Source organism: Dermacentor albipictus, chromosome 1 (genome assembly GCF_038994185.2).
Source record: "Dermacentor albipictus isolate Rhodes 1998 colony chromosome 1, USDA_Dalb.pri_finalv2, whole genome shotgun sequence".
NCBI classification, from domain to species: domain Eukaryota; kingdom Metazoa; phylum Arthropoda; class Arachnida; order Ixodida; family Ixodidae; genus Dermacentor; species Dermacentor albipictus.
The window spans coordinates 322,144,482-322,168,402 of NC_091821.1; the positions used below are offsets into that span (position 1 = coordinate 322,144,482).

The 23,921-nt window shown below is 45.1% G+C and overlaps 1 protein-coding gene across 1 annotated transcript in view; it reads right to left on the minus strand.

Moving 5' to 3' along the window:
* The window catches only part of LOC139054529 (transcriptional repressor NF-X1-like), a 49,226-nt gene that overhangs the window by 14,967 nt on the left and 10,338 nt on the right, over nucleotides 1–23,921 (minus strand). The window contains exons 5-10 of the mRNA XM_070531629.1: nucleotides 20,175–20,477; nucleotides 19,506–19,829; nucleotides 18,698–18,897; nucleotides 6,854–7,096; nucleotides 4,619–4,803; nucleotides 1,127–1,328 (exon numbers count right to left, since the gene is read on the minus strand). Coding sequence (XP_070387730.1) covers nucleotides 1,127–1,328; nucleotides 4,619–4,803; nucleotides 6,854–7,096; nucleotides 18,698–18,897; nucleotides 19,506–19,829; nucleotides 20,175–20,477 — 1,457 coding nt within the window. The remainder of the gene's footprint in view (nucleotides 1–1,126; nucleotides 1,329–4,618; nucleotides 4,804–6,853; nucleotides 7,097–18,697; nucleotides 18,898–19,505; nucleotides 19,830–20,174; nucleotides 20,478–23,921) is intronic.

Below are 23,921 nucleotides of genomic sequence, written 5' to 3' on the forward strand. Positions count from 1 at the left end.
TATTTTATTTGAAAGTGAGAAAAGAAAAAGAGAAGAAAACCGGAGCTACACTATTGCAGTATAGGGGGAACATCATTGCACAGTGCGGTCAAACTGGATGTGCAAGCCTGCGTTGACTGGATGGCATGCAGTATACCTTCAGTTATGCTTCACCAATGCACTCCGCTGTTCATGCTTCCCTTGACATCAATAATATGTTAAAGGAAAACTTGCGTGGTTGAAAATAATCTGAAACCCTCTACAACGACATCTCTTATGATTTGGGAGTTGCTCTGGGACATTAAACCCCATTAATAAATTTTTTATTAATGCAATGAGTTCACCTCGAGCAATTTCATTTGATTTCATTAGGCTGCAATTCTTCCAATATTATGAGCCTGCTGACTGACCCATTCAATGACAGCTTCTCTATGGCTTGGCCTGGAGAAACAAAATGCTGCCAGCTTTTGTCCTAAGCAGATTACGATGACACTGACTTAGGCCCTATAAAAGACAGTTATCTACCCGGTCCTTATGCAATGACAAGAACACAGGTGTGACATTCATGTCACGTGCACTTTGGCAACATACCATATGTCATAGTCATGCTGTGTACACTAGTGCTACACTGCACAGCGCACTGTCACGAGCCAGTGCAAGATATGCATCCAATTTAACAAAACTTGTTGCTGAGCTAGCTGGTTCATGACATTAAAAAAATTTTAAAACACTAAGCAGACAAGGACGAAGTGAGACACAAACGACACATGGTGCCCGTATGTGTCGTTTGTGTCTCACTTCGTCCTTGTCTGCTTAGTGTCGTAACATTTTTTAAAAGTTATGAACACAAACACAGATGAGGATGAAGTGAGACACAAACGACACATGGTGCCCGTATGTGTCGTTTGTGTCTCACTTTATCCTCATCTGCTTAGAGCCGTAACCTTGTTTTTATGCACCCAAATTAATGAGACAATGCATTACATGGCATATAAAGAAAAAGGTACCGGTAAAGCAAATGCACAAGTGACAAGGGCCAGAAGCATGGGTTTTGTCTGACTTCTCTGTGCTGCTGCCAGATTATCAGCCAGTTAAAAGCCACAGATCTCTGCACAGGCACACACTTGTTTGCAATAGCAGATGTTACCTGTCGTGCCATTTGAACCAGCTGCGTAAGTGTTTGGTGCACTGAGAGCATAAACGATGGATTCTTGCGGGCCTCATCTTTCAGGAACTCGGAGTAGCATGGAGGACCCACTCGATTTGACACATCTGCATTCTGTATCTGCAGGGCATTCGCAAGCCGTCGATTTCGCTCCAACACGGCACACTCTTCATCACACTCCAGTCTGGGTTAAAAAGAAAAAAAAGAAAAGAATGTTTGTTTAAATTTAATCACTAGTCTGCCGCACTGGTCTGAAGCTTATCAACAAGCGAACTCATGGCAGACAACCAGCACCTACGCGACACACTGAAAAAGACATAGACTGCACTTTTTCAGGGTTGTTTGTGACATGCTTGCACTGGTTGCCCACCAGAGATTTTCTATTCCAATTTGCCCAAATCAATGCCACGCAATGAAAGTAGCATTTGATTCTCAGAATGGTACATCTAAATATTACATATGTACACAAATTTTGTGAAAATTTCACTTTCAGTGGTTGTATTCATTATGTTCACCTTTTCAAAACAAACTGATAGCTTTGCAGTACACTTTGCAAATTGCAGGTCTTGAGAACAAGGAAACTCTTACAGTAAACAAGAAAATAATGGAAACAGGCTATTTCAATGCACAACCACCTTATTTCTTCTAAAGAGCTGTCATATGTGTAGCCTTCGTCAAAAAGAAACAAAGCCACTGGCTATAAGGGTGTTGTTGAGCCCCAGCTGCATCATGTTACAGCTGTAGATCTCCTAATGTTTTCCTCGAGTTTTCCTAATTCATATTATACCTAGATAAAACTTTTTTTCCCCCCATTTTGCGTCCCAAAAATTTCACCTCGTACTATATGCGGGTTCGTATTATATGCGGGTTTTTATGGTATTCGCTCGCTATCCAGTCGCAGTGAGTCGGACTTCCTTGATTCATTGTGCGCCCATCGGCATGCTTTGTGGATAGCAACTCGGCATTAGTCTATAAAAGGTGCAATAAATGCCCTTGTGATTGTTTGCACTACTGTGTTGTCGTTCCTTTGTCCCAAGAGCACGGGTGAGAATCCCAAATACTTCACTTCAGCAGTAATATACAGTGAGGAGAGAGTGGCAGCGTAAGCAGAGCTTCAGGTGAAGCAAGGCAAGGCGCAGTTCTGGAAGGCAGCGTGCCATGTACTGTGGTTGTCAGAAGGACCAGGCAGTGCTTGTGTGGAAGCAAGAGAGGAAAAAAAAATTTAATTATGGGGTCTTGCATGCTAAAACCACAACCTAATTATGAGGCATGCTGTAGTGGTGGACTCTGGAAATTTGAACCACCTGGGGTTCTTTAACCTGCACCTAAATCTAAGTACTTGGGTGTTCTCGCATTTCGCCTCCATCGAAATGTGGCTGCTGTTGCTGGGATTCAATTCCGCGAGGGCAACAGAGGAAGGAAGACACAGGTGATGCACAGTGTATGTGTGTAGTGTGGTGAGCGCAGATGGACAGCACGTGGAAAGCATGGTGGAAGAGTCGCGGAGTGCAGTAATAAAGTTAATATTTGCAACAAACGTGTTGGCCTGTTGTCGTTCGTAGGGATACAGTCACCATCAAAAGCTTATGGGGTGCAGAATCTGAGAAAAGCTGAAAATTTTTCAGTCTCAGCCTAGCGTCTGCAATTAGGATTTGCTACTTTTACTAGTGCATGTGACTAACTGGCTGCAAAAAAAAAAAACTGGGCAGAAATTTGATTTTTCTAGCAGAACTCACATCTTGCAAACTTTTGACATTAACTGCACATGTGTGAGGAGACAGGAAAAAGCAAACATTAAGTGAGGCAAACCTTCATGAGAGGTTTACTGCATTTACTCGAATCTAACGCGCACCTTCTTTCTGAGAAAATGGGTCCGAAAACTGCCTGCGTGATACGATTAGATACAATTCCGAAGCTGTGTTCACGGCACTAGCAACAGCCTAATGTCAGAGCCATGACACACACCGTCATCGCCAATGTTGTGAAGGTTGCTGTCGGTTCATTTTGTGCTCAACGACCTCAAGCAGTACTTTTGGCCAATTATCTTTGGACGTATTATCCCTCTCACGAGATTTAGCGTGACTTGGCACTGGATGCATCAGCGTAATTGGCCCAAGCATTTCTGGCGTTGTGCCAAGCTCACAATCTGCACACAGTGCCGGCAATGCTTTCAGACACATACTTCGACAAGTCCGATGCAGAGTCTCGCGAAACTGATAGTAATACAGTCAACGTCCGATTTTTCGGACTGCCTAAGGGCCGCGAAAATTTCCGAAAAATCGGGCAGCCCGAAAAAATGAATATATGCCTTTTACTGCCTCCAAGAGATAAAATCGCCACAGGCACGTCCGAAATAGCTGTAAATGCCTAACAGTACATGTATTAAGCGTATTGGTGCTCGTACTGTGATAGGAGACGGTGGGTGAACGCGTGTATAATTAAGGGAAACGTACCGTGTCCCATGACAACAGCCCCTTTCCACTTGTGATATGCTTCAGCGCAATACCTCGCATATGCTTCACCACCTAACATTTCTGTAACGAGGCGAAGCTGGCTTTCGGGAACTGGCATTTTGCAACGAGTCTTGCTTTCCGAGCTTCGACACTATTCGCGAGGACTACAAAGGCGGAGTTCGCGCGATTGCTAACAGTGGCGAATTGTTTCAATGAAAAACACCGCACCGAACAGCAAGAAGCTTCGTAGCGAACGTCGAAGTAGTTACGCTTAACGTTGCTGCGATGGTGGCTATGGCTGCTAGCGGATCTGCGTGCAAGAGCGCTGGCTAGAGGTGGCGAGATAATCCATATGGCGGCGGTGGCGACTTGAATTAATGCCGTTTCGGATATGTGGTCATGGCAAAAAGTCCGGAAAATCGGACGGCGAAGGTTGCTTGCGTCGGAAAATTCAGACGTTCTTATATATGCGGTGGCACAAATGCGTCCGAATTATCGGGCATGTACCAAAAATTGGGCCTCTGGAAGATAGGTTGTTGACTCCTCGGTATCCAGGATACCACCCCTATGTGCTGAGTATCTGTGGCCAATGAAGCACAAATGGTGACCACACCACTTTAATTACAAAAGTTCATTCAAAACAAAACAATCCCGTCCGTGAAGGCAAATTTTGCATGTCTCATTTTTGCGATTACGAACATGGGGGTGTATGCTATATTTTTCTTTTATAAATCGGTGACATATTACATTAAGGTGCACATTTATTTTCCTACTTTAAGCCCGTGGAAGTTGGCTGCACATTAGACCTGGGGCCACATTAGAATCGGGTAAATATGGTAGCAGTTCTCTTTATTGTACTTAATGTTGTTTTCTCTCGCTCTCTCCAGTCTTCTTGAAAATGGGCAGCACTACACTTGGCAAGTGAAAGCACTATCACTGCTGGGTATGGAGCACCCTGATAAAATGCTATTGGCCCTTCTTATGAATCACACATTCCACCACAGCAAGCAGAGGTACATACCTGGAAGGCCTGCTTCGAGCCATGTTGACCATGCGAGTGATGTCGACACTCTCTCCAAGCTGGATGTCCTGAATCTTGGAGGCTAGTAGGGATGCGGACAGCTGGTGAAAGCTCGGCTGCTGAGCCTCTGAGCTACCACAAGGAAGCTTTCCCGTTCGTCGACCACATTCACACGAGATGCTTACCTGTGCACATGAATGCAATGGCACTTTGCTGTACACTGGCACTTTGCTTTGTTGTCTCAATTTAAAAGTTGCAAAGGCATTCCTTGGTACTGCACTTTTTTTATATTCTCTACAGTGTGATTTGCTAACCTAGCCCAGGCTATAACAAGAAGGAATACTCAGTGTTCACTAAGCAAGTATTAGTGCAACGCTGCACTGTCACTGACGGAAATGGCATCTTGGATGGCGGAAAAATTGGAAAGATGCTACTTTCTCTATGCTGCTTAACTCGAGAGACTACTGAACTGTACTGAATAACCCCTGGACAAAATTGATGAAATGTCTGCAACAATACTACCCATCAACGAGATGACAATAGTCTGTTAATTTATTACAAGAACTACCTATATACAAGTGAAAAAACAAGTATACAGACACTTTAGATGGAAAACATTGTTTTAGTGTGCCATAAGCCTGATTAAACTGGCTGCAAGGATGCTTTTCTAACTACCACACTTTTCAGTTTTGAAAGTGCTTTGGCTTATGGGCTGAAAACAACAGCTCAACCCTGCTCAGCTATGAGATTCTGTATCTTGGGCACAGCTCGATGCATATGGCTGTTTTCTCATTTCTCGCAGAGTGTATGCATGAAAGCTACCTGATGGTGCATACTTTCTGAACAAACATTGAACTGCTAGTGTCTGCTTCCCAGCAATATTGATGCTGTGTGCCATCTTTCAAACATGTTACATCATTAAACAACTTTCCGCCCATCTAGTAGTTAAAATTACTTCAAAGATCTTGCTGAGAAATTCAATTTTCTTTAGAGATGGATACAGTTGCTGACTAATTTTTCGGACTCCAAAAATTCGGACATGCTCGATTATTTGGTCAGCTTCACTGCACCGCAATTCTCCCCATAGACCATAATGTATACCTGCCGAAAGTTCGGACGCCTTGCAACCTCTCATCTGATTTTTCAGACACTCCTTGAGTCAACTCGATTGAAAGCACCATGCACCGACTCTGACCGGTGCATGGTTCGACTTGCTGAATGCCATTTTTGAACGGAGCTTCCTGGCTGCCTCACAAAGTGGCGCTACTGCAAATCCTCGCTCACCATCATCGTTTCTGCCTAGTTCGTGGCTACGGCAGTTCCGGTCTCAGCTTAGTAAGCCATGTCAAGACAATCCAGCAGCTTATTTGCTTGTTTCTTCATGCACGACGCTGCGAGTAGGCCACGTTTTACGTTTGTGCGACTGGTATCGGCGTGACAGCGTGGTGATGTTTGCTTTGTGTGCTGTGTCGAGGTTGCGGTGATGCAACATGGCATACGGAAACATAGCGTCAAGTGTCTAATGGCACCAACAGTGCCCGCGCAGACTGCGCTGGGGAATGCCGGCAAGCGGGTGCCAGGAGGCCTAAGATTTGTAGCCTTCCGATTGTGCTCCCTACTGATGCCGAAAATGTTCTTCCGAGCATTGCGATTCCAGACACCGTCTCATTTGACAGTTTCACAAGTGCTGACACTGCTGTACTGACATGTGCAGAACTCGACAACGGCGAGATCCTTCTTCAGGTTTCTGCTGCACCGCCGGACGATGACTCCGAGTCAGAAGATGACACACCCTATGCTACACTGCCGTCACATGCAGCATGCAAAAGCACTGACTGTGCTTTCAGCCACCTATAGTGACCGTACGACCCTCTCCGAGATTGAGGCTTATCTGATTGCACGTAAACGGAAAAGCGTGCAACGGCGCATTCACGATTTCTTCAACCCTACTGCCGAGCCCGAATAAGTGTGCAGAAATAAAGGATTTCTTTTTTTCTTAATTTGCTTTTTCGGACACCTGTTTATTCGGACATTTCCACAGTCCCCGTGAGGTCTAAATAAATGGTCGGTGACTGTATTTCACACAAAAAACTGAAAAGCATACATTCATACAAGCTTCTGTGATAAAGGTACGCAGTCAGTATTGGTGAAGCAGCAACCATGGCACTGTTGCTATATACTTACTACATACAAAGTGACGACTAATTCAAGTCGCTGATTCAAGCAAAGTCTCACCAATGTCTTGCAAGTTGAAGTGGCTGGGCACGGTGCACCTGGATGGCAAGGCTCACCACAGGGGTGGCCGCACGATGGCCGCGGTGTCATGCATGGCTGGGTACACACTTGTGCAGAACCCTGGAAGCGACACTCGCCCTCATGGCAAGTCTGCTGGCACTGGTGCTGGCCACAGGGCAAGTCACGCAGACATGGCCGCCCACAAGACAGGCCTTCCAGAAAACAGGGCACAGCCCGGCGTTTCTGCAAAAAAGCCATAGCAAAAGTAACAGAAAGCAAGTGTCTGATGGATGTGCTGTTAGGCTTCTGGAAGTCAGTGCATCACTAATTTCTGAAATTAGTGCAAATGCTTCAAGGAGCATGGGACAAATGCTAGATGGCAACTATATATATATGCACAAAGCCACGCACATGTGAGTTGTCATTGCATATGCACAGACACTGAGCACATGTATCTCCAATGTGAGATCTGCATCTGCAACATGCATCTACAGTTCTAATCAGGTACTTGATTTACTGTTAAGAGGAAGCTTCAGCTAGGGCATTCCTATATAAACATATGGGAACAGAGAAATTGTTTTTCTCGGCAACAACTGAACCAGACGGATGAGGTGTGTTGCACTTAAAAAGTAAAAGCGAAAATCTAAGGGACTGCTGGAACAAAATGTTGATTTAGACCTGCTATTTTTAATAAAAATTGTTGAAAACTTCAAATTTTCAGAAAACGAAACTACAGTTGAACCCAACTATATAGAACCTGTTTACATTGAATTGTTCTATATATCGAACAATTTCTGGACACGGTATAGTTACAATGAGTATATATATAGCAAAAATTACGCTTACATCAAACAAAAATAGCAGCAACTCCCGATATATCAAACGTCAAGCGGCGGGAAAGTGCCCTCAGAAGTTGGCTTCCCCCATGGCGGCGGGTTAACCCGGCGACGCGGCTCCATCCAACCGCGCTCCCTACCGTGACCGCGCTGCCTCAAACGAGCCGTCGACACTTCCCTGCAAAAAATGGTCCTGGCCCGCCCACAGCACATGCTCAGACAGCCAATCAGAGGCTCTTGTGCCCTCGTCGTCCAGGATGGCGAAAGTGTGAGTTGTCTCGCTGTTTTTCTGGTTCTGTGTGTGTGCGCCTTGTGGGCCTTCTCCCGCAGTGTTGCCATGGGGAAGCAGCAGAATTCGCCTTTCGTCATGAAGCTCGAAATCATAAATCGGGTCGAACACGGTGAGAAGTCGGATGTCCCCGCAGCGTGCAAGATTCCGAGGAGCACTCTCAGCACGATCTTGAAGAATAAGGGGAAGATTAGGGCTAAAGCGGCCAAATTCTCGACCCGGTGCCCATGGCGCCCGTCACATACGCACAGCCGTGTACGAGTGGTTCATCCGAAATTGCTTCAGCCGTGCCGGCTTCTGCGAGCTCGGTGATGACTGTAAATTCTGATGAATGCGACAAAGCCGTCGCTGGTGTTGCCAAAGTTTAGAGCGAGATGTCAGAATGTCCGGAAGCTGTTGAGGAATCAACCGTGGACAAGATTGTGAGTGCAAATGATGGTGTCACCACCACGGGAGAGCCCGAAAACAAAGACTACATTGCCGACATCGTACAGAGCACAAGTGAAAGTGGGCACAATGAGGAAAGCAACGACGGTCCTTTGCCCACATCCCCCGAGGTGATTGGTGCGCCTGCACTAGTGCGGTGCTTCTGCGCGAATGCGGAAGGTTGCGGCCTCAGATGCTCCGACAGGCAGCGAAATTGCCCAAGCAGAAGAAAATGCAGGACTATTTCATTCAAAACTAAGCTAGTTTCATCAATAAAGTGATTTTATAAATAGTATGTGCTTTTATGACATCCAGTTATTTAGCAGGCTTATATCAAATTAAGCGCTATATCGAACTGATAGTAGTTTTTTTGCAAGTTCGATATAGCCGGGTTCAACTGTATTAGAAAATTGGTTAAGGTTAATCAGCCACCTTTAGACTAAACTGTATGATAAACGACGCCGTTGTCCGCAAAGAAGCTGCATACTTCAACTTCTTCTGCAACTCTTAAATAAAAACAACATTACAATGATGTAAACTGCATCTAATAATACATCTAAAGCAGACAAAAACAATGCATTCAGCATGGTTCTCAAATACGCCAATAGTAATATGTGAGTAGGACTTTTGTAATACCCTTGCAAACAATGTCACAAATTCACGTAAGATATAAATTGATATATTGAATTTGTCTGCTTCAGATGCTCTAATGGATGCTGTTTACATAACTGTGATATGTTTTTTATACAGAAGTAGAAATTGGTAAACTTCGGGCTTCTATTTTTTTCTTAAACTTATCAATTTTTTTAAATTCTTGTAAAATATTTCAGGCCCTAAATCGAAACCGAATGTCCACGTGTCTTTAACTTCATACCGTAGCAAGAGAGATTGTACTTCTGTTTAATCTGCTTGTTTCCACGTCATGTAGTTGTACGCGCAGAGAGTGAAACTAGTATGTCATTTTCTACTGCAATCCACTGTGCGATCATGCTCTGTGATCCTCTCATGCCTGCCTCATTACTCGTGATTGTGGCACTAATCAGGTGTTTTCGTACAGAACATGCAAAATCATCACCAGCAAGAAAGTTGACAAACTCAAGAACTTGTGTGTGAATCTGTCACCTGAAATGCGTCACTCAGCAAAAATGAGAGTGAGACAGAGAGAAAAAAGACGGGGCCCAAGACACATTTATCATGTGATCGCCATTTGTTGGGCGTGTTGGTAAATTGAAAGCATATTTAGCGCCAGCAAACAAGGACGTAAGGGAGACGACAACACAAGCGCATTGTGTTGTCGTCTCCCTTACGTCCTTGTTTGCTGGCGCTGAATATGCTATCATGTGATCCTCTGGCTCCAGTATGGGAAAACACAGGGAAGGAATTTCGCTTGCAGAGGCTAGACATTGCAAATGGAGATGATGATGATATGTGGTGTTTAATGGCGCAAGGGCCAGGTTTGGCCAAAGAGCGCCATGACAAGTGGTGATGTTGACGATGTATTATGGAGATGTGACTTCGCTGTAAAGTGGCCTAAAAAATTGTCGCTGTAAAGTGCGTAAAATCTACGTGCTATAAAATTATGGCGATGACTAATGACGAATACTCTAAACACTAAAATCCATCGTAGAATAATGATGCAAAATATAAAATATATAAGATGGTAAAATTACTTGAAGCACTGCTGCCTTGCCTGAGCCCTTGAACCACAAGGGCCTAGAGGCATGTGCTATTCAAAATAATGATCACAGCGGCATCCTCTGAAGAGAGGAAGCGCTACGAATGTGTGGGGCTAATAACATGCAATACAACATCTTTCAAAAAGCCTAGGACGGCATTGGTGTCAAAGAGTGGTTCTGGACCAAGTAACATAACAGGATGAAGGGGGATCTGCTGCCGGTATGCTAAGAGAAAATGTTTCCTTCTTTCAGATTCGGCTTCCCGACACTCCAGTAGAACATGGAGGACGGTCAGCCTCTCCCCGCATCTACCACAGGTTGGAGGCTCGTTTCCCGTGAGTAAAAAGTTATGTGTGCCAAAAGTGTGTCCTATTCTTAGACGGCAGAATAGGACATCTGTCCGACGGGATTTTGTTACAGGAGGCCAGAAACCTAATTGTGGCTTTATTACATGCAGTTTATTATTTATTTCTTCGTCCCACATGCGTTGCCAGTGGTTTCGTAGTTTCCTTCTTAAAAAAGGCTTCAGGTCTGTGACAGGGATCGAAGCAGTAGAGTTAACTGCATGCAATGAGATTGATGTGGCCATCTGGTCGGCTAGAACGTTTCCCTCGATGCCCCTATGTCCAGGCACCCAGCATATGATCACATGTTGGTTAGATATATACGATTTGCACAGTGCGGAGTAAAGTTCAATAACTACTGGATTTTTATGATTACAGAAAGACATCAAGGCTTTCACAACACTGAGGGAGTCCGTATATATCACTGATTTCGGGAGTTGTGATTTGTTTATATGCTTTACGGCCGACAGCAGGGCGTAGGCCTCAGCCGTAAAGATACTAGTTTCCGGGTGCAGTACATCGGATTCCGAGAAGGATGGACCGACGGCTGCATAGGACACCCCGTCGTGTGACTTTGATGCGTCTGTGTAGAACTCCGTGCAGGAGTATTTGTGCTGGAGTTCCCGGAAATGCATCTTGATTTCAATCTCTGGAGCATGCTTTGTGACTTCCACGAAAGATATATCACATTGTATGAGCTGCCACTCCCAAGGAGGTAGCAGCTTGGCTGGATGCATTAGGCGAAGCTCGAGGAGTGGAATGTGCATTTCTTCACTAAGCTCCCTCACACGCAACGAGAAAGGCTGTCTTACGGAGGGACGATTGCGAAAGAGTGTAGCATATGTCATGTCATGAATGGTATTAAAACAGGGATGTTGAGGATTTGAGTGGACTTTCAGAAAATATGTATGGCTGGTGTATGTTCTCTGGATATGAAGAGACCACTCATTCGATTCTGCATATAAACTTTGTATGGGACTCGTTCTGAATGCGCCAGTGGCCAGACGGATTCCTAGATGGTGGACCGGATCTAGCATCTTTAGCGCGCTCGGGGCTGCAGAATGATAGATCACGGCACCATAGTCTAGTCGTGATTGAATGAGGCTCTTATAGATATTCATTAAACACTTTCTGTCACTACCCCATGTAGTCTGGGATAGAAGTTTGATTATGTTCATTGTTTTCAGACATTTTTCTTTAAGATATTTAATGTGGGGGACTAAAGTGAGTCTGTAGTCAAGTATGACACCTAGGAATTTGTGCTCTTTGCTGATAGGTATTCGTTGTCCACACAGTTCTAAGGAAGGATCCGGAACCAGGCCTCTCTTTCTTGTAAAAAGAACGCAAGAGCTTTTGTTAGGATTGATCTTAAATCCATTCTTGTCTGCCCACACTGAGACTTTATTCAGGCCATGCTGTACCTGTCTCTCGCAGACTGCGAGGTTACAAGATTTGAAAGCTATTTGAATGTCGTCCACGTAGACAGAGTAAAAGATGGCGGGTGGTAAGGATGCACGAAGCGTGTTCATCTTTACGACAAAGAGCATGCAGCTGAGTACGCCACCCTGGGGTACCCCAGTTTCCTGTATAAATGTACCCGACAGTGCAGGACCTATTTTCACTCGAAATGTACGGTTCTCTAGGTAGCTCTCTATAGTATTTAACATATTCCCGTGGATACCTAGCGCGGAAAGATCGCGCAGGATTCCGTACCGCCAGGCTGTGTCGTACGCTTTTTCCATATCCAGAAATGCAGATAAGAAAGATTGCTTGTGCACGAAGGCATCGCGAATGCTCGCTTCGATCCGCACAAGATGGTCGATTGTAGATCGCCCTTCACGAAAACCACATTGAAATGGGTCAAGCATTTTACTGGACTCGAGGAGATGCACGAGACGGCGATTGATCATTTTTTCAAATACCTTACAAAGGCAACTTGTCAGGGCTATCGGGCGGTAACTTGCCACTGAGGAAGGATCTTTGCCTTGTTTCAGAACGGGGATCACAATGGCTTCTTTCCATGCAGTCGGGAAGTATCGGGAAGGGGCAGGGGCCTTTGTCAAGCCGCTTAATATAGCGGCTTTTTTGCTCCTGTCCTAGCATTTGTACATGTAATGTTGAATGCTGAAATAAAGGAATGGAATGGAATGGAATCCCGCAGCCCAAATCGTGTTGAAAATTGTGACTAGTGTAACTTGGGTGTCTTTATGTAAGTTTTTGATCATTTCGTACATGATTCTGTCAGATCCCGGGGCAGAGCTCTTGCATGCGCTCAAGGCAGCTCTCAACTCGGCAATGCTAAAAGGACAATTGTATGGTTCATTCTGTTGGCATTTTCTCATGAGTGGCTCATGATCGGTCCATTCTTCTATTTGTTTATATTTCAGAAAGGATTGCGAGTAATGGTTGGCACTTGACACGCTCTCAAAGTGCTCCCCAAGTGAGTCCGCCTGATCTTGTAGGGTATCACCTTCTGTGTTTACCAAGGGGAGTGCATGTGCTTGTCGCCCTCTTATCCTATTGACCCTGTTCCAGGCTTTCGCCTCATCTCTGAACGAGTTAATACTTGATAGAAACTTCTGCCAACTTTCTCGTCTGGCCTGTCGGCGGGTTCGCCTGCCTTCGGATTTTACTTTTTTAAAGTTGACTAGATTTTCTGCAGTGGGAGAAGCGCGTAGCAACCCCCACGCCCTGTTTTGTTTTTTACGAGCGATCCTACAATCGTCGTTCCACCATGGGACACGCCGTTTGCATGCCAAGCCTTTTAATTCTGATATGCATTTATATGCGACATCTATTATGAATGCTGTAAAAAACTCGACTGCAGCGTCAATTCCTAACGAAGACAGGTCAGCCCATGAGATACTAGTTAGAGATCGAAATTTCTCCCAATCAGCTGTCTCAATCTTCCACCTAGGAGCATATGGTGGATTCTCGTTTTCTTTATATGATCTTAGCAGTATAGGGAAGTGGTCGCTACCGTAAGGGTTGTCGGTAACTTCCCATTCAAGTTCAGGCAGTACAGACGGGGAGACTATACTAAGATCTATTGACGAAAAGGATCGGTTTGCAAGAGAGTAATATGTGGGCTCTTTCTTATTGAGAAGGCACGCTCCAGAAGAGAAAAGGAACTGTTCAACAAGGCGACCTCGCGCATCTATACGAGAGTCGCCCCACAGGGAGCTGTGCGCATTGAAATCGCCAAGAACAGCATAAGGTTCTGGCAATTGATCGATCAAGGAGTGAAATTCATGTTTGTTCAGTTGGTAATGCGGGGGTATGTAAAGGGAGCAAATGGTGATGAGTTTGTTTAGTAGGACAACTCGAACCGCCACTGCTTCAAGGGGCGTTTGTAGCTGTAAATTTTGACATGCAATGCTTCTATGAGTAAGAATCGCAACACCACCCGATGATGCGACGGCATCATCGCGATCTTTGCGAAACGTAAGATACGTACGGAGAAAGTTTGTGTGTTTAGATTTTAAGTGAGTTTCCTGTAAACACAGCACTTTTGGATTATGTTTGTGGATGAGTTCTTGCAAATCATCAAGGTTTCTAAGGAGACCTCTGATGTTCCATTGGATGATTTGTGTATCCATGTTTAAGGTGAATTGGTGCTGTGTTTACGGAGACGGAGTGGATGCCTTATATTACAGAGCCCTTTCGAGGCCCTGTAATAGGTGTTTTGTTCTTTCTGAAGCGTTCGAGCGATTCTCGACGCTCCTTAGGCATTTGGTGCGCCTTGGGGTCAGGTGTAATGTCCATTGCCTCGTGTGAGGCGCCGGACAAGCGCTCTTGCGAGCTAGATGTTTTCAGAGGGAGTCCCGCCTTGGAGGGCAAGACCCCTGTGCCCACCAGCCCGGAGGTCGATGGGGTTCCCTGAGGGATTTGGCTGCGCTGGACGTTGCCAGCGCTGGAAGGGGCCTCGGAGGTTGGGGCAGCCTCGGCTGCACCAACCTTTGGGGTGGATGGTCCCTTCTCCTCGGTTGACGGAGCAGCGCTAGCTGCAACCGCCGCGGGGGCAGATGGCGTAACTGCCGACTCACTGCCTGTGGGTCTGACAGCCGCCGGAGGCCGTTGCGACGCTGCCCCCTTACGCGCCACATCGGCAAAGCTGCTCTTAGGCAGGTATGACACCCGCCTACGTGCCTCCTTGAAAGATATATTTTCTTTGACTTTGATTGTCACAATCTCTTTTTCTCTTTTCCAGGACGGGCAGGCGCGCGAGTATGCGGCGTGCTCGCCATCACAGTTGACACAATGTGGAGTGTTCTGGCATGTTTCGGAGGAATGTTCAGTGTCACTACACTTGGCACATGTCAGCTGGCCTCGACAGTTCTGTGAACTGTGGCCGAACCTTTGGCACAAGCATCTGAGAGGATTTGGCACGTATGGCCTAACACGAAGTTTGATATAACCGGCCTCGATGGACTCGGGGAGGACACTTGAACCGAACGTGAGTATCAGGTGTTTCGTGTTGATCTCTTTACCGTCTCGCCTGATCTTAATTCGCTTAACATTTATTACATTCTGTTCACTGAAGCCCTCCAAGAGTTCAGTTTCAGTGAGCTCTAGCATGTCATCGTCCGAGACAACGCCGCGGGTGGTGTTCATGGTACGGTGCGGAGTTACTGTTATTTGGGTTTCGCCAAATGACACTAGTTGCGGGAGTTTCTCATGTTGTTTTACATCGCGGAGCTCCAAGAGGAGGTCGCCGCTTGCCATCCTCGACACCTTGTATCCTGGACCAAAAACATCAGTCAGGGACTTTGAAACAAGGAATGGCGAAATGTTTCGTACTGCTTTGTTTGGCTTTTCGGAATGAATAACGTGGAAGCGCGGAAAATTCTGGGTATGGCGTCCAAAGAACTTGAAGACCTCTTCGGTGCGCCCTCGTTTCTGAGGGCGATCAGCAAGGGAGGGGAAAGTAGTTTCCATGAGAAATGTATACATTCGGCAACAGCGCCGACCGCCCACCACGGAGCCCAACGAGGGGACGCGGCAGAGCTTGCATACAAGTCTGCACGACGCCAGTCGTACGCCGTCACTATAACCGAATATGGTGTACCCAAGGTTGGATAGCCACACAGGGTTAACCCTTGCCGCCAGGAAAAAAGAAGTAAAAAGAAGAGAGAAGGAGACAGGAAAGGTCAAAAAGTGGGAGATAAAGACAAAGATTGAAGGAGGGAGAGACAGGAAAAGGCGACTGCCGATTTCCCCCGGGTGGGTCAGTCCGGGGGTGCCGTCTATGTGAAGCCGAGGCCGAAGAGGTGTGTTGCCTCCGCCGGGGGGCCTTAAAGGTCCAAACACCCAGCTTCGGCTCAACCCCCAGGATCCCCTTTTCCCCAGACACGGCTACACGCGGGAGGGTCCAACCCTCGTGTGCTCGGGTCCGTGGTGTCGCCACACACCAAACGCCTGCTTGCGCAGACGCCCCTGCGGGGATTGCAAATGGAGAGAGAGTGTCTACGTTGGTGGTGGCGCTCACCTCCTGAAATCATGGGTTTGCGCCACTTCAAATATTTCTATCTCTGCTATTAATTAACTACAATTTGAAAAATTGTTGCACTAGAATACTCCTTAGAGGGCACAGTAACAACTTCCAGCATATAGCCAAAATTTGCTGTGGCCTGGTGAGGGGCCCTTTAAGCACCACTAAGAAGGGAAGAGTAGTGTGGAGGCATGGCAGGGAATTGTCTGCTCTCCATCTTACTTCCCTCACTTCACGCATGGAAAAAATAATGGAGAGGGTAGTACTACACAGACCCACAGTCCAATTTATGACCTGCTGTGTGTGCTAATTGGACACTAAGCACATTTCAACTTGAGGTGCACTACTTTACCTTCGAAATGACAGCACTGAGAAAACGACCACCACATAACTAAAAGCAATCTTCGCAGTTTGGCATTTGAAAGGCATTCAATAACGTAATGTATGATGTTATGCTACAAGAAATAGCCCCCATTAGGTAGTCGATAACTATGCACACGACTTCTGCCGCATTTGAACACACTAAATAAGACTTGAGGACAGTGGTGCATCACCCCAATTATGCCTACTTAAAGAAAAATCCCTCAGGGATTGGCAATCTCCTTGACACTATCTGATCTCACAATGTGTGTTGGGTGCCTGCACCCATAGGGCTGCCTTGTGGCCACCTGGAGAACACAGTGATACCTTGATCTCACGTACACTTCTTTCAGCAAAATACTTGTACTAATCCACAGCCTATCTTTAATTTAATTAGCATTCTTTGGGACCTTCACCAGTTTGCGGTCGGTTGGTCGGTCTGTTTGTCTGTCCGACCGTGTCAACCCCTTTCACTCCAACTTGGATCACTGGGTAGCCTACGGCCTAATGAATAGAGCATCGGTACTGATGGAATCGGGTTCGAGACCAAACATTCGACCAAATTGGGTGACTGGATATGTGACAATGGGTACGTGCTGCTCTTCAATGAACCTCTTTGATGCCAACTTGGGGCACTGGGTATGTGCCTCTAGTAGTGCCGTCGTTTTTACCGGGCTTACCGGGTGCACATGAAAGCACAGCTGGCATTGCTTAATTCGTACTGCCGATGTGAAGATATCGTCAACGTGGCATGAAACCATATAATTCGTCGCTGACTCCCAAATTCATCAAAATGAATTGTTTTCTCATTAAAATTTGCATTTCTTTAGTGCCCAATAATTCGGAAAAATTCTGCGACCCCTTTAGGTGTAAAAAAAAATCGATCGGTGACTGTACTTATTTGCATAAAAGGTCGAATTTCATTAGAACAAAATTTCAATATAACGAAGCAAATTGCCGATTTTACCCAGTTCGTTATATCAAGGTTGAACTGTAGTTCCTAAATAACCCAATAAATGGTGCTAGCTGTCCGAAAGCACTCTGAAAGTGGCAAGATATGAATTTGCAATCATCAATAGCAGGCTATCGGTGGGAATAGGCACGGACAGGAAAGTGTTAAGCTGGCATCAGGGAGATTCATCAACGATTCACTGAACATAAGCATTGGCAAATACCCTGTGGCTCAAGTTGGCATCAAAGCCTGGTTCACTGAAGAGTGGTACACATCCAGTGGCACATTTCCAGTAGCCCGAGTTAGCGTGAAAGTGGTTCGTTGAAGTGCGACCCACACATACCCAATGTCACATACCCACTGACCCAAGCTAATCCGACAGTTGGTTTTGAATCAGGTACACTCAGCACAGGAGCCTGATGCTCTACAAATTAAACCACGGACAACACAGTGAGCCAAGTTGGCATGAAAGAGATTACGCACCAATAGACATACCATAAACTGGGTGAAGTTTCCAAAGAATGCTAATTGCACTAAAAACAATTATTCATGCAGCAGCATAACTAAACACTTTTTGTCTACTTCCAAGGCATGGTGCAGTAGTTATGCTGCATGGCTCATGAATGCAGTACCCATGGACAAATCTTGTACTTTATGCCGTCAAATCACATTTGTGATGTACCACTGTGGACAAATGGAACTTCACCAAGAAATTACCAAGTAGGACATCCTTGGCAAGCATAACAACTCATGGTCTTGATCTCACATCACTACTTATCTGGTTGCCAAAGATGGCATAGGCCTCACATTAAGTAAATCATGCCAGCATTACATGAATTTGTGAAAGTGGAAATGAAAAAATGACCTTATTTGCCCTTCAATGGTTCATGATGCTAGTAAATACATTGCTGAGATTTTCATGGAGCCAGACATGTAGAAAATTTTGCATTAATTGAAGGAAAAAAAAAATGGAAAGGGCTGTACAGCATGTCTCTCGGACTATAGAACAGATGCCTCTAGCTTGAAGTCCTGGATTTTGCTGGCAACACAGCCGATGCATAATCTGCTTTAAAACGACAGGACTTGGGCTTTCATCTTCAAATGTGACAAAATGCCACAGCCCTTTGCTGATCAGTCTGTCGAGAACATTCTTTGTCAGTCACAGCCTGTCAAAGTTGAGTGGCCTTGTCATGTTCAGCATTGCTTTTTAAGAAAGAGCCATCTAGTTGCTGGCACAAGCACAGACACTGTATTCCTCCATATCTAGTATGACATGACCTGTCATTTACCGGCTCCTTGCTCCTCTTGCAGCTAGTGCACTATCGTGTGCACACCATGTGATCTCCCTCTATATACGTGTGTGCCTCCTCTCTCAAAGGCTGCATGCCCCAAACACCCACTCGACAAGGTGAAAATGTTGTGACTACCCATCAACTGCTGCGCAGTAAAAAAATCATCTTTGACACAAACCTCATGGTGGCCAAAACACCATTTTTCAGTGAGCGTGGCGCAGGGAGGACAAGATGGGTCACTGTGGCACGTGTGGGTGACAGGGTGTCCACACGGATGCTCCCTGGCGCACGGCTGGCCACAGTCTGGAGGTCGTGTTCCGCAAGCTATGGGGGGACTCAGCGAGGCACTGCCACAGTGGCAGCTCAGGTCCTCAAAGCCTGTTTTGAAGAAACCCAAGGAACTTAACATTTGCTCAATAAACTGCATGTGCAAACAATGGCTTCACTGTAACGTGACATTTTTATTTTCTTTTGCATGTCACAAACTACAAGTACAAGTGATGTGCATAGACATAGTTAATGGAGACTGCCAAACCAAATTACTTCACTATATCACAAGAAAAAAAGATACATGGTTTTCTGCGAAACAAGGATTAGGATGTTAAGAAAGCTTGTTATATCATAGAGTTCGCTGAATTGAGGTTCGAGGTTTGGCTTTAGTGGAAGACAGTGCCATTCCTTGACGTAACTGGTCGCTATGCTTCAGTGATGCTTGTTGGCAACTCTAGAGCTAAAACTTAAAAATCAGAATTCTAAATATCCTAACTACATACTTATTAGCTTCCCATGGCAGGAATCACTAAGGAATGTCACTGAAGCACATTGTGTATTTCAAATGAAGGACTGTACTTTCTTACGCTTAGCTTAGAAAAAACCTTCAAGTTAGGACCCACTCATAAATACCTGCCAAGCCATTGCAAATGGTACTTGACTACAGCTATAAAAAACGCGTGAAGGGCACTCCACCACAGGAGAATTTCACTCACTGACATTCCAGCAAGAAGGGCAGTTTCCCCTGTGGCAGGGCTCTTCACAGACATGTTGTCCACATGATAGACGCTTGCCACACACAAGCGGGCAGCGGTGCTCAATGTCCACGCAGCACAGGGCGAGGCACTTGTGGCGGCCACACTGGCGCCGCTTCTGACATCGCCGTTGACACAGCTCAGGCCCCTGCTGCTCTGAAGACCCAAGCTCTGTGCAGGGAACCTCACGTGACGTCGCACCACACCGGCACCGCACAGCGCTTGAACGTGTGCATGGTGGGCAAAGTTCCTCGTGGCATGGTGCAGCACATCGGTGCCAGTTGCCTGCAAGAAGAGCCTCTGCATTACTTTACTAACATTACTGATACCTATAAATGTTTCCTTTAAAGCACAAATGCAAAGTAGCGTTAGCAGCTTTACTCAAACCCATTAAATTAAGGGAGCTAAACATCATTACGCACAACAAAACTGAAAACCTACTCAAGTTTTTTGCTCACCTATAACATACTGGTACTGTAAACATGAATGACTTAACAGAGCTTCGATGAGCCTGATGACTTCTATTCCAGAGTGAATGGTTCAGAACATCCCGACTTTTTACCCACTGTTCGAACAGTGCAGCAAGGGAAATATCTAACTACAGCTGTGAAAGTCAGTAGTGAGCTCTACCTTTCGGACCACACTGGAGTAGCTTCCCGCACGTCTCGCCGCATGTAGGCACCGGGTCTGAGCATGAGAGCCTAGGTTTGGCTCCCTCAATGCTCGCCAGTGGGCTCTTGCCACATGGGCAGTGTGTGACAGACTCTGGCAGGAGTGGGCAGGGGCCGCACTCGCCAAAGTGACATTCCTCTTCGCACTTATGGAGTCCACAACCTAGGAACCGTCCACACAGATCGCCGCACGAAAACTCGCTTGATGCATTGGACTCCCGTGTACAGAGAGCTTCGCGCCTCTGTTTGCCACAGAAGCACTCTGAAACAGCACAACCAGGTACATGAGAATTAAAAAGGATTTACACGCAACAAGGTTAAGATTTTGATGGAAGCCCGTTTGGTTGGAAAAAAATAAATAGTAAAGAGCACTGACCACAGAAGAAAACGATAGAAAGATGTTTCAACTCCCACCAGGGGACAACACTCCGCTAATGTCAAAGATGACCCAAACTGGACTTGCTATTCTTTTACATTAAATTTTCATGGTTTCTTGTGGCTTCTGTAAAATTTTGAATGCTAGAGGTGTTCCTCATGTTATGCAGTTGACTTCCATTAATTCAAGCCTGACGGGACCAACGAGATCGATTGAGTTATCTGGCAGGTCAAATTAGGCAAGATGCATAAGAAATGCCAAAACACACCCCTGATTCATATGACAGTTTTTGCTCGAGTCTAACACGCCCCTGAATCGAACGCTCACGCACTTTCTATGTGTCCAAAATAGAAAACTAACTTATAAATGACATTTAAAGCTCCTAAACAAAGTAGAAATTTATAGAAAATCCAATTATTTTTCTGGCAAGAAAAAGGGGCAAGGGTCTAATATGTGTTGCACAATGGCATCTGCCTTCCTAAAGTCAGCTTTGTCCCAGTAGGCTTGTGAAAGCACAAAGGAAGAAGAAGAAGGCATGCCTTAAAATTGGGTAAATACTGTGATTAGACATTGTGAACTACGGTTATTGCTTGAAAATCTTCCTAGGGCAGGCCGAAAATAGGTGTTTTCAACAGGATATTTTTTTTTTACATGTGTTCAGTGCATTCATTGCCCCCTAAGCTCTGCCAAGACAAACACTATCACTAAAGGGTCATTATTGGAGTCACCATAGGGGTCAGGTGCCTGCGTGCCGACAGGTCAAGTTCGAATTATCTGGCGAAGGCTAATTTTAGGACTGAAATAACGGAAGTATGGGCACATAGAAATGCGTGGCCGCTGGCCGGGACCTTCGAATGGAATTGAATTAACTGAAAAATCTAATTAACCGGAGTCGAATTAGCAAAAGTATACTGTGCCATGTTCTGAATGTAAAGCTCATTGACTGAGTTTATGACTGCAGTTAAAAGCAGCAGTATATTCAGCTAAGTTTCGACAACTGCATGCGCTTTTGGACACAGTCATAAACAAAAGAATAAGTTTGCAGGTGGCCAGAAACTACTGTCCTGTTGTAGTGAGGGTGAAGATCCAGAGAGTACCAATACTGTAAGTCACAAATTTAATGCATTGTTAGGTGAAGAAGTACCCAGAAAAACAATGACATTTAAAGCACAACTATTACTCGAGCACAGTCATTGGTTGTCAAAATCTGATCTATGGGTCAAGTGTGCCAGCTACTTAGACGTTACTCATTGTGCTATAGTGCTCAGTAAGAACTGCAGTGCATGAGTGCGTTCTTCCAGGTTGTATAGCGGTGCCGATTCGTGCCGAGCTCCTGACTTAAAGGGAGAGGGTGCTGCTATTGTTGTTCAAGACATTTACGCTTGACACCTGCTTTTGCCCTCTCTTCAAGGTTTGAGGAAGAAATCTTCTTGCACAAAAACAATCGGAACGAACTGGTGGTCACCTTCTGTGCTAGCTGGGCATCATTCATGCTTTTCGAAATGAGAACTGCTGTCACCTCAGGATTTTGTGTTCAATTATATATATATATATATATATATATATATATATATATATATATATATATATATACTTTTGCCGACCTCTCAACTCATGTCAATGCGGCAATGTACACGTGAAAGCTGGTTTATCACCCCTCGATGCATCGTCACACAGGTTTCGGTATTGCTACGGAACAGTATTCGCGATCACGAAGAGGCGAGCAGTGTGAAGACGACGAGAACGATTAGAGGCTAGCGCGGGCTGTTGCCTCTTGGCCAAGTGCGGCATATTTCCTTGTAAATATACTTGTATATAGCTTTTCGTCTGCGTCTTCCGACGCAACAGTATTACCACTCAACGCCTACTTTTGCTTTTTTCTCTTTCTGCATGCAATCGCAATATGTGCAAAATAAACATTACTATAAACTCACTAATCTTTCACCGATTAAAGTGCACAGAGCAATGATTGCTACACAGCTCACACTAAATGTGGCCACTGTCTGTTGCTATCATTTTTGTGAGACCAAGGTTTTACGCACTAAACTGGGGAGAGGGTGAAAGGAGGCATGAAGGGGCAATGTTTCGAAACAGGAACAGCCAAAGCCTCCCCCTTTAGGGCGGTAACACGGTGCCGACTCCCACAGCTATCCAACCAAGGGGGGGGGGGGACCACTTCGCCCATTGCTTGCACACTGTAGCTCCTACTGAGCGCAACAGTACATTCCAGTGTAATCGCTGGTGCTCACGTAGGTTATAGAATGTCTGCACTATTTTCACAGTGCACGCAATCTGATTAGGCCAGATTCTTTCACTACAGAATCAGTGACAACATTCGAGAAATTTCGAATACTTGAAGGTGCATCTTGTGCCGAGCGATAACCTAGCAACATTTAGTTGGTGAAAAACAGACCCCGTAAAAAGATAGGCAATGTATGTGTGCCAATATACTTAATGTGGATGTAGATTTTATAACTTTATTATCTTGGCTGCTTGCTTCTGCTGATAAAACTTGCCCTTGAGCTCACAGAGATGTAGAATCAGAGAGCAGCACTGGTACTAAACAAGAGGCACAGCATAACCACAAATTACTGAAGAGCAAGTTTAACTAAAAACTGAAAATCAAGCACCTTTCAAGATTATAGAATAAAAAAAATGCAGTGGCGACCAAAGCAATGAATTTTTTATAGGTCATCAAAAGTTACTTCATCAGGATGTTTTAACTTTGGAACAAATTCAATTTACTGATAAATAGGAAAGCTCCTGCCAGGTGACTGTTGATACAGCTTCAATAAAATTTGTCGCATTAAAAATACTAATAAATCCTAAACTCAAGTAAATGAAGGGATCAAATTTGTTATGTAGGCTTTAAATCATTTTACAAGGGTTGCTTATAAAGTTAAAATCAATAAATTTCAAGCTCCATAACTACACAGCAAAGAGGGATACTGAGATTCTGTAAACTGCAACCAATGGGGGCGTCTCAGACAAATCTAATGTATTAGCAGTTTATGGTTTATGTGAAATTATTACTTTGCTTATTTTAGAAGTGCAAATGTCCCTTTCAGAAAGCAGTGGTGTACTTCAGAGGGCTGTATAATAGATCCACTTTTGTCTGCTTTAGATGTTTTAATGAATGCAGTGTGCACAATTATGTCTGTCTTCTTTAGTGACAAATTGTAACCGTAATGCTTCGATTTTCTTGGATCCAGAGTCACATCACCAACAAAAGCAAGTTTGTTAACCTGGTACACACCACATTTGACAGTTGCAGCTTATGGGCAAAGGCTCTCACCAGAACAATTAAGGAAACAGAGTTGCTGCACTAGA